A 15066-nucleotide genomic window follows, 5' to 3' on the forward strand; every position below is an offset into this window, starting at 1 on the left:
TTTAAATCTTTATTCATGGATACCATTTGGCGTTATGACAGTAGGATGGTACTTCTGGTAAGTGAAATTATTTCTTGCTGTAGTACAAATGTAAAAACTGTGTGAAGCATACAGTGTTTGTATATATGAATTACCTTTCTCTTGATTAAGGCAGATTGTTTGCTTCATTAAATTCCCTTTTCATCATGTTTTGCATTTGATGATTAACCCTGTTGATTCTCAAGATTTTTAAGCAATAAAAACTGGAAATGAGGAACACTACTTCATAGCATTCTTTTGTATTTTCTTCATTTAGGGTTTGTTTTATTTAATATTCAGAGTATTGTGTGCTTTGGAAACGCTGGTGGCGTAGTGGTTAAGTGCTACGGCTGCTAACCAAAGGGTTGGCAGTTTGAATCTGCCATGTGCTCTTTGGAAACTCTTTGGGGCAGTTCTACTCTGTCCTGTAGGGTCGCTATGAGTCAGAACTGACTCGACGGCACTGGGTTTGGGTTTTTTTGGTATTGTGAGCTTTACTGATAACATCTTAATCGGTTTTTCACTGATCATTATGCAAAGATTTATGCAAAGATAATGTTTGTCATGACCCATTGTATTAAAAAAAAGAAAAAAGGCAGGAATTATTTTAAAAAGTGTATTTCTCTTGTTATTTGCATTGAGGCAGTTTTTAACATGATATAATGTGTTTGTTATTTGTATGAACAGATTACCTTTTCCCTTCCAGACAATTTGGATATCTATATAAAAATAATTAGTTTATTCTTGAATTTGATCCAGAAAATGTGGTTGAATCTAAACTTTAAAAAAAATTGTTTAGTGGCGTTTCCTCAGGATTTAATCAGGCATTTCAGTCAAAATGTGTATAGAAGTCAGTTGTTGAATGGCTATTCTTTCCATTTGAATTTTCCTTCTGCATTTCAGAACTTGGGCACTGAAAAAGAAACTAAAGTTGTTTACTCTTAACATATCCCAGCAAAGAATTTCCTCAAACAAAATACCAATCTTCTATTGGCTTTTCTTTTTTTTTAAGTTGGATGTATAAAGTACTATATTAAAACATATGTATTGTATTAGGTATTAGAAAGCTAGTAAACTTATTTTTCGTATTTTCTATTGTTTAGATGAAGATTTACAGAGCAAATAAGTTTCTCATTAAACAATTAATACACTTACTGTTTTGTGACATTGATTGCCAACCCCATGACATGTCAACACTCTCCTCTTCTCTACCTTGGATTCCCCATTACCAGCTTTCCTGTCCCCTCCTGCCTCCTCATCCTTGCCCCTCGGCTGGTGTGCCCATTTAGTCTTGTTTTGTTTTATGGGCGCCCTAATCTTTGGCTAAACGGTGAACCTCAGGAGTGTTTCATTACTAAGCTATAAGGGTATCTGGAGGCCATACTCTTGGGGTTTCTCCAGTCTCTGTCAGATCAGTTAGTCTGATCTTTGTGTGTGTGTATGAGTCAGAATTTTGTTCTATAGTTTTTCTCCAGCTCTGTCCAGAACCTCTATTATGATCCCTGTCAAAGCAGTCAGTGGTGGTAGCCAGGCACCATCTAGTTGTGCTGGACTCAGTCTGGTGGAGGCTGTGGTAGTTGTGGTCCATTGGTCCTTTGGATTAATCTTTCCCGTGTGTCTTTGGTTTTCTTCATTCTACTTTACTTCAGATGTGGTGAGACCAATGGAGTATCTTAGATGGCCGCTCACAAGCTTTTAAGACCCTAGACGCTACTCACCAAAGTAGGATGTAGAACATTTCCTTTATAAACTATGTTATGCCAGTTGAGCTAGATGTTCCCTGAGACCATGGTCCCCATAGCCCTTAGCCCAGCAATTCAGTCGCTCAGGAGTTTGGATGTGTCTTTGGAGCTTCCATGACCTCGCCTTGTACAAATTGTGCTGGCTTCCCCAGTATTGTGTACTGTCTTATCCTTCACTAGAGTTACCGCTTATCTATTGTCTATTTAGTGTTTTTCCATCCCCACCTCTTCCCTCCCTTGTAACCTTCAAAGATTGTTTCTTTTTGTGTGTAAACCTTTTCCTGAGTTTTTATAGTAGTGGTCTCATACAGTATTTGTCCTTTTGTGATTGATTTATTTCACTTAGCATAATGGCCTGCAGATTCATGCACATTGTGAGATGCTTCTCAGATTCATTGTTGTTCTTTATCCTTGCTTAGTACTCCATTGTGTGTATGTACCATAGTTTATCCATTCATCTGTTAATAGGCACCTAGGTTGTTTCCACCTTTTTGCTATTGTGAACGGTGCTGCAAGGAATGTGGGGGTGCATATGTCTATTTATGTGATGGCTCTTATTTCTCTAGGATATATTCTCAGGAGTGGGATTGCTGGATCATATGGTATTTCCATTTCTAGCTTTTTAAGGAAGCGCCATATCATTTTCCAAAATGGTGTATCATTTTGCATTCCCACCAGCAGTGCCTAAGAGTTCCAATTTCCCCTCAGCCTCTCCAACATTTGTTATTTTCTGTTTTTTATTATTATTATTATTATTTGTGCCAGTAATGTCGGGGTGAGATGATATCTTATTGTGGTTTTGATTTGCATTTCTCTAATGGCTAGTGATTTCAAGCATTTCCTCATGTATCTGTTAGCTCTTTTTACAAAAGCAAATAATTTCACTTTGGCTGGCAGAATAAAGGCATTCTTTTTGGGATGTTTACATATTGGCATTTTCCTACAGACTGCCTTGGCTTTAGTTTTGATTATTTTAATAGCTTTTTTTTCTTTTAACATTCTTTAAATTCTTTTTTTTTTTTTTAATTGCCTTGTGTTTTAGGTGAAAGTTTGCAGTGCAAATTAGTTTTTCACTGAACAATTAATACACAAATTGTTTTGTGACATTGGTTGTAATCTCCATAATGTGTCAGCATTCTTCCCCTTTCCCTTTCCACCCTGGGTTCTCCATGTCCCTTGTCCAGTTTTCCTGTCCCTTCCTGCCTTTTTGTCTTTGCTTTTGGGCAGGTGTTGAGCATTTCATCTCCTATACTTGGTTGAACTAAGAACACATTTCTTACATGTGTTATTATTTGTTTTATAGGCCTGTCTAATCTTTGGCTGAAAGGTCGACTTTGGGGAGTAGCTTCAGTTATGAGTTAGCAGGGTGTCCAGGAGCCATAGTCTCAAGGGTTACTCCAGTCTCTGTCAGACCAGTAAATCTGGTCTTTTTTTGTGAATTTGAATTTTGTTCTATATTTTTCACCAGCTCTGTCCAGGACCCTCTATTATGATCCCTGTCAGAGCGGTTGGTGGTGGTAGCCACGCACCACCTAGTTCTTCTGGGCTCAGGCTGGTGGAGGCTGTGGTTCATGGAGTCCATTAGTCCTTCAGGCTAATATTTTCCTTGTGTCTGTTTTTTTTTCAATTCTCCTTTACTACAGACGGGGTGGGACCAATAGATGTATTAGATGGCTGCTCACAAACTTTCAAGACCCCAGATATTACTCACCGAAGTAGGATGTACAACATTTTCTTTATGAACTATGTTATGCCAATTGACCTAGATGTCCCCTGTGACCATGGTCTCCAGCCTTCAGCCTCAGTAACTCAGTCCCTCAATGTGTTTGGCTGTGTCTAGGAAGCTTATATGACTTTGCCTTGATCAAGCTGTGCTGAATTCCCCTATACTGTATGTTGTCTTTCCCTTCACCAGAGTTCATACTTGTCTACTATCTAGTTAGCGATTTCCCCTCCCTACTTGTCCCCTCCTTTGTAACCATCAAAGATTGTTTTTTTGTGTGCATAAACCTTTTCTTGGTTTTTTATAATAGTGGTCTGGTAAAATATTTGTCCTTTTGTGATTGACTTATTTCACTCAGCATAATTTTTGGTGATAAATTAAAAGTTGAATGGTAATTAGAATACCTTAGGGCTTTATAAAGCTTTCCAGGTATTAAGAAAAAAAAGTTAAGGATTAACTATTTAATTGAAAGTCTTATATTTTCTCTTTGTATTTTTCTAATTCCAGGCAACAAATGGAGACTCAGATAGGTGCTTTGATACTTGCCACAGACATCAGTCGCCAAAATGAGTATCTGTCATTGTTTAGATCTCATTTGGATAGAGGGGACTTATGCCTAGAAGATGTTAGTCATCGGCATTTAGTTTTACAGGTAAAACGGGGCTTGGAAATATTCCGTTTCTAGGGTAAATCACCTATTTGGACTAAAATGAAATATTCTTGCAGGGTAGGTTTTCAGAGTTGGTGAAATCTTGAGAGGAACCTGAGGAGGTTCCTTCAGTTCATGTAGACACTTTCCCCAGAAGCTCACTGGAAGTCTGTGCCCTAGGAAGGGACATACTGCTTTTGCATTTTACACACTCGAGATTTCTGATGAAAACATCTTTTGCAAGCAAGGGTACCAATCAGAAAAGAACATTTCATTCTAACTAGTTCTCACATCTAAAACATGGGAAAGAGAGTTGGTTCATTTATCTGTAGCTTTATAGTTGATCTAGAAACGTCCTTGTGCTTGGCTGTGTTGTATTATCAAGCAAATACAATTCAGTCAGCAGTCTTACAGCTTATTCCTCAGCTTCTCTGCAATAATGATTGATAATAACATAAAACTAATACAAAAGATAATAAATTTTCTGTCGCCATCTTTTTTTTCCATTTAAAATGCTCTTTTTCCCACTATTAGAATATATTTAAATTTAATACGATTGAGATTTGCCTTTTAAAAAAAAGATCATTTGTAATATTTTGTTTGCTAGATGGCTTTAAAATGTGCTGATATTTGTAACCCATGTCGGACCTGGGAACTAAGCAAGCAGTGGAGTGAAAAAGTAACAGAAGAATTCTTCCATCAAGGCAAGTTACAGTAGTGAGTGATAATTTTTCAGTTCAGTTTTTAGCATCATATGAATAAAATAAAGAACTCAACCATTACAGGAACCTAGCAGTAGATGCTTGACACTTTTAGTGATAATGCACAGTAGATGTCTGTGTAATCAGTAATATCTAAATTGAGCATCTGTTGTAAAAATTAGTAGGTCTCTTTTGGAGTGATCCAAAAAACAGCATTTCATTCTAACTAGTTCTTGCATCTAAAACATGGGGGAGAGAGTTGGTTAATTTATTTGTAGCTTTATGGTTGATCTAGAACTATCGTTGTTCTTGGCTCCTTGGTATTATCAAGCATATATAATTGGGTGTGCATTTAAAAATCTACATAGCCCAGGCTGGAGTCTTAACTGTTATTGTGTGCGGTGAGTCAGTGCCAACTCATAGTGATCCCATTTGACAAAGTAGGACTGCCCCATACAGTTTCCAAGACAGCTGTCTTTACAGAAGCAGATCCCCAGGTCTTTTCTCGTAAGGAGCCACTGGCAGGTTTGAACTGCCAACCTTTTGGCTCGCAGCTGAGCACTTAACCATTGTGCCATCAGGGCTCCTTGAATCTTGCTGTATAGGTACAGAAGAGTCTCCCTACTTCACTGACCAGTGCTGTGCTTGCACTATCCTTGTCGTTGTGAAGGCCATGGCCCTGTGAACATGGAAAACATTTTTGTGACTCAAAGCTGGGAAACTGGATCCTCATTTCATCTACTTTCATTTTAGAAATTAAAATGACGACAAAATAACAATCTTAGGATAACACCTAGTAAAAGTTTTCCACCTCCTTCATTTAAAATAGGATCTCAGCTTCGCAGCCCTTTCTGAGTGTGAATAACTTAAAATTAAAAAAGAACTAATTTAGAAGCCGTTCATCCTCTCGTGAGGTTTAATAAGTATGTGATATTTTCTCTAAAGAATTTACAGGTAAGATGAAGACTTTAATTTTATATTTAACCAATGGATATATTCATATTAATAATTCTTTTTTTTTAATTTATAGGAGATATAGAAAAAAAGTATCATCTGGGTGTGAGTCCATTTTGTGATCGTCAGTCCGAATCCATTGCCAACATCCAGATTGGTAACTATATATATATTTAGATATAGCTGGTTAGAAAAATACTACTGATTTTAATTGTGTCAAGAGAAATACATTTAAAATACAAAATGTTAAATTTATGCTCATTTCTTTTTTAAAATTATTTCAGAAATTTTACCTTTGTCTTTCCTTGTTATAGCACTTAATATTCTTATTTGAACTTGGGTCATGAAAAATATGATTTTGCAGAGCAGGCAAGCAGTAACTTTGTTGCTGCTCTATAACTGAAAGAATACATTACTTGCCTATGTGAAAGTTTCTTTTACGTTATTCTGAAATTGCCATTTTAAATTGAAAAGGGTGACCCACCGAGCATGATCATCATGTAAAGATCAGTTCCCACTACTACTTAAAGTTTTCTGACAAGATCTTTGATCACAGCCTGTTAGATTAAATCTGAATTCTTCATCCTGTTATACAGGCCTACGGGAAGAGAAGCCTCAACTTCTCTTCAGTCTTCTCTCCTACACTTCCCTATCATTTACCTGCAACAACTTGGCACTCCTCCCCAAATAGGTGTTGCCCCTTCACTCTGTGCCCTGTCAGTCCTTCCCTTCTGCCCAGTGGACTCCTTTTCTTGAAGACCCAGTTGAGATGCCACCCCCTCTACTCCAGAAGCCTCTGTCCACTCTCTCCAGGCAGTTAGTCACTCCTCTTCCAGGCTTCTGCAGCATTTGATATGCATCTCTGAGGGCTCCAAGCACATCACCTTGCCCTTGTTTATGTACTCCTCAAGTAAAGCATAGCACCTAGAAGCAGTAGGCACTTGAGAACTAGTTGTTGAGTGAATTAGTAAGTGTAATAGAAAGTAGACTGAGACGTGCTGTGATGGAGTCCGTGCAGCTTGCTATAGACTAGCATGGGAAGGACGGACTAGGATTGTGTGTGTTAGGGTTTGGGGATGACAGAGGGGCAGGAACTCAGCAATGTGTAGAAGAAGGAGTGTAATTTTGCCAGCTAGTGTTAAGTAGGGCCTTTGTGGATTGGGTTGAACATAGTCAAATGTGTACACAGACTTTAGAAACATAAGGTTTCTGGAAATTCAGAAGATACTATGCCGTAATACTCTGAAAGGAGGACAGTGCTGTAGGGTCAGAAATTGAGAAATGTGGGTAATTCTGTATTGGAATGTGAAGGGTCCTCATACAGAAAAAAATAAAGTGGGTAGTAACTGGATTGCAGAGGGACAGGTACAGAGGATGCAGCAAAAAGCTCAGAAGACTGTGACAAAGACCTGTTGGATGGCGTCACACACATCCAGTGTCCAAGAGCACAAAGACCTCTGCTGAGTTCACAGAAGAGACAGGCTCCTGTTTTGGAGGATAATAAAACAAGAAGTCCCTCTGCTTCTGTTTTGATTCTTAAATAGAATAATCTTCAAATGCAAATTCGTAGATGAAATACTGGCAAAAAGGAATTAAATTGAAGATGGGTGAATGGGTAGAGTTTTTTTTTTTTTTTAACTACTTTAAGTAAATGTCTTTTCGCCTGAGCAAATTACTCTAATTTAATGAGAGAACTTTCCAATGAGGTCAGAGAACCTCTTTTGGTGGCCTTTAACAAATTGCAGAACTGAGGCTGCCATGAAGTGGACAGTGAACAACTGTAATTGGATTTTTAAAAGTAAAAAGAAGCTGTGTGCTGCAAACTGCAGATCTTATATAGTTCTTGATGTCAGTGTTGAACACAGGTCTATAATGGATTATCATAGGGTGAGGGATGAGGCAAAGGATGATAATGGTGATAACAATTGACATCTACTGACTTCTCACAGCAGAACCATGAGGCAGAAAACTATTTTTCAGATAGTTTGCCCAGTTTATATAGTTGACAGGTGTTGGTATTGGCTTCAAATCCAGGTCTTTCTGACATTAAATCCCAGGTTCTTAACCTGTACGCTAAGTAGGGATTACTAGGTGCCAGCATAGGTTCAGTAAGTAAAGTCATGCTCGATTAATACAATTCACTTTTTTGGTAGAATACTGGTTTTGTTGAATGAGAAAATACAGTGTAGTGGAGAAGAGTAAGGCATTTGGCAAGGTGTCCTGTGATATCTGTGAAGATAAGACAGGCATGTGGGCTCCTACAGTTACATGGAGTAACCGGTGGTTGAACAGCTGTGCTCAGAGCTGAGTAGTCACAATTATCTGAAATAAGACTTTCAGTCATTCATTCATCCATCCACTCCACACATACTTGCTGTCCACGTGTTCCTGGGGATACAGCAGTGAATAAGACAGACAAGATCCCTGTTCTCAAGGAGCTGGCACTCTGGTGAGGAGAAAGATAACAAATGCAGGCGCTTCCTCACTGCAGTCAGAGATCACATCAGAGCCTTGTTCTCTTAGAGGGTATCGAATGGCTGTGTCCATGGCCCTGACTTACTCATTTTGATCAGGTACTTAAATTAAGAACTAAAAGAAATTTTAGGTTAACATGGAGCCAGAAAGGATAGCTAATTTGTTGGATGTCAGAGGCAGGATCCCAAAAGATTTTGACCAGTTGCAATAATGGGAGGAATCAAATATGATGAATCATGTGAAACCTATAATAATAAGGGTCTGCATTTGGGTACAAAACTCTAGCTGCTCATGACTTAACTCTGGCACATAGGTGAGATGGGGCGTTTGAGTGAGCGGCTCAACATGACACAGCGGTGTGGGAGGGCTGCCAAAAAGCTGATGTGTTCTCCGACTGAAGTAACGAAACGCTTGCAGTTGTTATTTCTCTCCTCGCCAGAATGTCAGCTCCTTAAGGAAAGGGATCTTGTCTGTCTTATTCACTACCATATCCCCAGAAACACAAGGACAGCAAGTATGTGTGGAGTGGGTGGATGAATGAATGAAAGTCTTATTTCAGATAATCGTTACTATCCTTTGGATACCATTATTACTTAAAAAAAAAAATTCAACCATCAGACCATATATGACTTTTCTAATTAAAAGTAAAAAAGTTTCAAAATAAAATAAATTTAAATTAAATTAAATTAAAAGTAAAAAAAAATTAAAAGTAGCCCTGGTGGTGCAGTACTTAAGAGCTGGGCTGCTAACCAAAAGGTCAGCAGTTTGAATCCACCAGCCACTCCTTGGAAACTTTATGGGACAGTTCTACTCTGTCTTATCCAGTCCCTGTGAGTCGGAATTGACTAGGCAACATTTAATGGGTAGGTTCTAATCGCTTTAATTCCAGTGAGATTTTTATGTTGGCTGAATGGAACCAATATTATCTGTGGTCCACATGGTCTTTTGCTGCAAAGAAAAAAATCTTTAGGATGGAAATAATTTGAAAACTGTTACACAAGCACTACTAGAATTTGAATGTACATTCCCTTGTCCCTAACAGATCAACACTTTAGGATGGTAATATTATTTGTTTCTCCTAATATATAATATGGTTTGATTGACAAGCTATTTTCTAGAAGGCTTTTTTTGACCCTGTATCAGATACTGTGGTATTAAAGCTGATATAAATAGTGTGCAGTTGAGTGCTGTATAACCTAAAGATGCAAAATAACTCTTAAAATGATTGATCTCTCTTAATTCACAGCCATAAAAAATAAATTTCAGGCTATAAATTAAGAGAGATCAGTTATTTTAAGCATTCTTTATAAATTAGGGCCAGAGTTCCACTAATCATCTTTCTTAATCTCCCCTGTTCCTTTTAGACTCATTAATTCTTGTCGTAAATGTTGGCCTTATAGATTGAGTTAAATAAAATGATCAATTGTAATCAGGACCAGGTGTGAAGATTATCATCACTGAGGGGATGAAGCAATAAACCCCCCTCTGCTCATGTCGGTTCAGGCCCTCTTCAGCTCCTCCTGCTCTCCTGAGGCGACCCTGTCTTAGCCTGCAGTTGTCTCGGTGGAGCATCCATGAACCGTGTGCTGCCCTGGTCTCCTTAGAGAGCTGATATGCCACTGCATGTTTCCTGAAGTAGAAGGGCGTGGTCGTGTAGCTGAGAGGAATAATCAGAAAGGATTTGATAACGCCTGTCAGTTCACCTTTACTTAAAGCTGCATTGAGCACTAAGTTTCAGTTTAAGGTGATGAAAAAAATCACATTGATTAAGGGTAGGGTTGCACAGCTGATTAATGCAATTGCTGTCAGTAAGTTGTACCACTGTAAAAAGCTGAATTGGCAAAAGTTGTGTAGTAGATATATTTACAACAATAACAGCAAAAAAGAGCAGCTGCTAAGTCTGCTTATGTACAACTGAACACCTCAGGGGATTTAGTTTCTTGGTTTGGGGTCTAGGGTCATGGTTTCATGGGACGTGCCAGTTAACTGGCCTAATATCATGTTTAGTGCTTCTGTTCTATCTTCTAGTTTGTTACATAGTGCCTGGGGTCTTAAAGACTTGCAGGCAGCTATCCAAGGTAAAACAGTTGGCCTCTGTTCACCTGGAGCAACAGAGGAGGGCGTAATCAGGAATAGGAGGAAGAAATGGATGTGTGGCTAATTGCCTCCATGAACAACTGCCTCCTTTGCCGTGAGACCAGAAGAGCTGGATGGTGCTTGGCTACCATTACTGAACATTTTGATCAAAGATTCTGCAGGAGAATCCTGATCAAAAGGGGGAAAGTGCAGAACAGAATTTAAAACTCTCATGGACTCCAGCCTTTCTGGAGCCATGGAGGCTGGACAAACCCCTGAAACTGTTGCCCTGAGATAATCTTTAAACCTTAAGCCAGAAATATCCCCTGAAGTCTTCTTAAAACCAAGCAGTAGTTTAGTTTAACTAGTAAAGAATGTCTGCCTTGACCGTTGTGCTCTTTTAAGACCTATCAGTATGGGATCAAATTGACAACAACAACTTGGAAGATGAGATAGGAATCTTAGGGGGCAGTGAGTTTATGTTAATGGGGGAGGGGACAGTCCAGAAAAGGAGGGCGAGAATGGTTGTACAACTCAAAGAATGTAATCAGTGTCGCTGAATTATTCATGTAGATATTGTTGAATTGGCCTGTGTTCTACTGTGTATACATTCTCAACAACAACAAAAATAAAATAAATTAAAAGAAATAGATTCTTCAGAGAAGATAAATAAATTACATATATTAGAATCTTTGTAAAAATAAGATTTAGGTAATACTGGAATAGGACTTGGAAGCCCTGGTGGCGTAGTGGTTAAGAATTTGGCTGCTAACTGAAAGGTTGGCAGTTCGAATCACCAGGCGCTCTTTGGAAACCCTATGGGGCAGTTCTGCTCTGTCCTGTAGGGTTGCTATGAGTTGGAATCGACTCGATGGCAACAGGTTTTTTTTTTTTTTTTCTTGAAATAGGACTGAAGAAGGTAAACACTATAGATCTTTTAGAGAGAAAGTTTCAGAACATACGTTAATAACTTTTTTCTTGTGTTCAGGTTTTATGACTTACCTAGTGGAGCCATTATTTACGGAATGGGCCCGGTTTTCAAATACCAGGCTCTCGCAGACAATGCTTGGCCACATGGGGCTGAATAAAGCCAGCTGGAAGGGAATGCAGAGAGTGCAGACCAGCAGCGAGGACCCGGAAGCTGCATTAGAGGAGTTGACCTCACAGTTATTACCTCAGGAAAACCGGTCATCTTGACCCCCAGAATTGGGGACATACTGCCTCCTAGAGGGTTTTTAGAAATGTGAAATGGGTCTTGAGGTGAGAGAACTTACTCTTGACTGCCAAGGTTTCCAAGTGAATGATGCCAGCGTTATTTATTTCCAAGACTTCCTCTGTTGGATCATTTGAACCCAGTTTTTAATTGTGAGACCTGAACACATAGCAATATGCATTTGGCTTTTGTGTAGAACCTTGAATATGCAAAGCCCAGCAGGAAAGAATCCCAATGGACTAACAATGGAAGTATCACAGTGTGCCACGTGTTTTTCAAAACAAACTAGAATTTATTCTTCAAACCGTGAAACTTGAACTGAATCTTTCAGCAGAAATCTCTTGGAATTTAACCAGTCTGATGCAACAGCGTGTATCTGTACCTTCCACTAAGTTCTCGCTAAGAAAACAGAAATGTGAAGTGCCCAGCCTTTGCTGCCTCTGGCAAGACCCAATGTTTACAAATCAACTCTGAAAATACTGGTTCTAACTTTGCCGTGGAGCATGATTGTGACGGAACCACTAGCGTTTTTAAAGATCAAACCTTAGACTGCAGCTCTCTGACCCCCCTGGTTTGCCTTCTTTCTTCTTTGGATGCCACCAAAGCCTCCCCTTCGCTCTGGTTTTATCGTGTGCACTGGAAACTGAGCATTTATCCTGGAGTCCCGCCAAGCTTCCACTCCAGTGCTGTTGGCGATGCAATTTATTTTTAACTCTTAGGTTTTCATTTGGGGTAGGAGGGGAAGAACACCAGTGTCCCAGCTGTATTATGATTTTCTGCAGTGAAGACATTGCATGTTGTTTTCACTAGTGTACACTTGACCCGCACATGCAAGAAAAAGGTGGAATGTTTAAAACACCATAATCAGCTCAGGGTATCTGCCAATCTGAAATAAAGTGGGATGGGGAAGTGTGTCCTTCCGATCGAGGGTACTAAAGTCCCTTTTGCTGCAGTGGGTGAGAGGTATGTTGTGTGTGAATGTCTGGATGCGTGTTTGCGTGCATGTTTGTGCATGTGTGACTGTGCATGTGTTATTTATCCACGTAGGGAAGGATCTGAAATGTAAGCTATTTATTATTTTAGAATGTGACATAGTGAGCAGCCACACCCGGGGGAGGGGAAGGTAGGTCAGCTGAAACAGATCGCTCCAGTTGCCTTAAACTATGCACAAAGCTAAGTGACCAAACTTCTTGTTTTGATTTGAAAAAAGTGCATTGTTTTCTTGTCCCTCCCTTTGATGAAACGTGACCCTTTGATGGGCCTTTTGATGTGAACAGATGTTTTTTAGGACAAAATTTAAGGACTAATTTTAAACTTAAAAAACATTCCACTTTTGTAATAATTTGTTTTAAATTGTTTTATGTATAGTAAGCACAACTGTAATCTAGTGTTAAGAGAAACTGGTGCTTTCTTTTAGTTCGTTTGTATTTCCCTTGTTACTGTAAAAGACTGTTTATTATGTTTACAGTTTGTCGCAACAGCCATTTTCTTGGGAGAAAGCTTGAGTGTGAAGCCATTTGTAAAAGGCTTTGCCATACTCATTTTAATATGTGCCTGTTGCTGTTAACTTTTGATGAATAAAAACCTATCTTTTCACAGTTTATCTTTGATATTTACCTTACAACTCAATCCTTAGGAAATCTTAATGCTAAATTACTAGGAAATCGAAGACTTAGCTTCTTGCCTTTTGCATTCACTCATCAGATATTTACTCAGTCAGTGCTGTGTGCGGGCACCGTCCGGGGTACAGGGTTTGCCGACTCCGGGAGAATGCACAGTAGAGGTCAGCTTTGAGCCCAGGCCTCTTGACTCTGATCTTCTGTTACCACAGTTGGGGATTACATACCACATCAGCACCTCTTGCAAATACTAAAATACTAATCACATTTATTCCTATCATTGGCTTTCTAAAAGTAAAGTAATAAGAAATGTCCACTTAAGTCTATTTGATTGTCATCAATGTAAGAAAGATACCACTGGGCCTCCTGACATCTTCCCAGGTCCAGTTCATTAGAGGGAAATAGTGCGAACTTTAATATCATATTGGCATTATTTCTGTAGAAGAGTGCTATCCAATGGAAATACAGTACATAAATGATTGTCCATTTTCTAGTAGCCATATTAAAAAAAAAAAACCAACAGAATAGATTTTAATATATTTATTCCAGTATATCCAAATTATTTTATCATTTCAACATGCAATCTGTATAAAAACAATTACTGTGATATTTTATATATTTTTTTTTATTCTAAGTCTTTGAAATCGCATGTATTTTACACTTACAGCACACCTCAGTTTGGACTTGGTGTATTTCAAGTCCTCAGTATCCCCATGTGCTAGCGGCACAGAGGATCTGATGTAGCGGAGTTGAGTGTTACCTGTGGAAAGCCGATTGGCCGCTCATATGAAGGGGCATCACCGAGGCAAATTTGATGTGTCAAGTCTGATGAGGACCTGATTTGTCAGCACATGGAGAATGGACCCATCTCATGCCTCGCTTACATTAAGCAAGCTCACAGTAACTTGATGTTTGAACAAATGTATCAGTATTTAATTTAAATAATAAGAAATATTACTGTCATTCTCTCCCTTTAGGCAAATCTTGGAAAGCCAGAGTGTGATCAGACGGCTGCTTGGTGATCACAGAGTCTGAGCAAGGGAAGCCAGTTCCCCCTGCACCCTGTGGGATGTGCCTGCCGATACTCATGCTTGTGGACCAGGGTGCCCTCGTCCCTGGATGATGTGAGATTCTCTGCCACTAGTTGTTTCTCCACATCAGCTTCTGATGGGCACATCATTAGATATTCCAGTACCTTCAGCCTTGTTCCAGTTGAGTCTACCTGGGCTCCGTTCCACCTGTTCTGACCCATTGCTGTATGTGTCTTACACTTTAACACTAAAACGATTGTCTTCTTTTCTTATTACCATTTTCTCAGAGGGAGACACCTTGGTGTTGCTCGTCTTTCCTGCCTATAATGTAAACCCATAGCAAAGTTGTATTTTTTTTTTTTTAATGTATATGTGGGAATCACCTTCTCTAGCCCTTCTTAATTTGACCTATATTCTTTGAACACTGACTTACTAGAAAAAATTGGAGAAACAGTTAAATAATTTAGGAACTTGGGTTTAAAATAAGTGAATTGTAGAACGGAACGCAAAATTCAAATGAATTTTTAAGAAAAAAGCAGGGAACTTAAAAGAATTCCCAAAGGGGGGTCAGTGCCGACTCTTGGTGGTGAGGGTGTTCTACAAGTAAAGAGCTTTTGAGAGAAAAATTTGCAAGCCCTAGCTTAAAGAAAAACCAAAACAAAGCCTAGTTTCTGGTCAATATTTGTACTCATTGTAAATGTGATGATTTGTAATTGTTCATCTTTGTATAAAGTTGTAAAAATTTTATGTCCTTTGCAAATCTGGGAAATATATTTTTACCTTAGGTACAGGTTAAAAAAAAAAAAAAAAACAGGTTAGAGGTGCTAATTATTCCTTGAAAATTCCTAAAGTTGGTCTCCTTTTC

At 38.8% G+C, this 15066-nt stretch overlaps 1 protein-coding gene across 5 annotated transcripts in view; it reads left to right on the forward strand.

The window, feature by feature from the left end:
• The window catches only part of PDE7A (phosphodiesterase 7A), a 135594-nt gene extending 120754 nt beyond the window's left edge, over nt 1-14840 (forward strand). For 3 of the 5 annotated variants that reach the window (XM_049854106.1, XM_049854107.1, XM_049854110.1), the window contains 4 exons: nt 3991-4135; nt 4740-4836; nt 5864-5944; nt 11327-13152. In XM_049854106.1, the coding sequence (XP_049710063.1) occupies nt 3991-4135; nt 4740-4836; nt 5864-5944; nt 11327-11535 (532 nt within the window). In that variant the 3' untranslated portion in view covers nt 11536-13152. Of the gene's footprint in view, nt 1-3990; nt 4136-4739; nt 4837-5662; nt 5794-5863; nt 5945-11326; nt 13153-14147 lie in introns of those variants that run through there. The other 2 variants (XM_049854108.1, XM_049854109.1) reach the window with 2 other exon arrangements.
• The last annotated feature ends 226 nt before the right edge of the window (nt 14841-15066 follow it).

Source organism: Elephas maximus, chromosome 15, assembly GCF_024166365.1.
Source record: "Elephas maximus indicus isolate mEleMax1 chromosome 15, mEleMax1 primary haplotype, whole genome shotgun sequence".
Lineage (NCBI taxonomy): Eukaryota > Metazoa > Chordata > Mammalia > Proboscidea > Elephantidae > Elephas > Elephas maximus.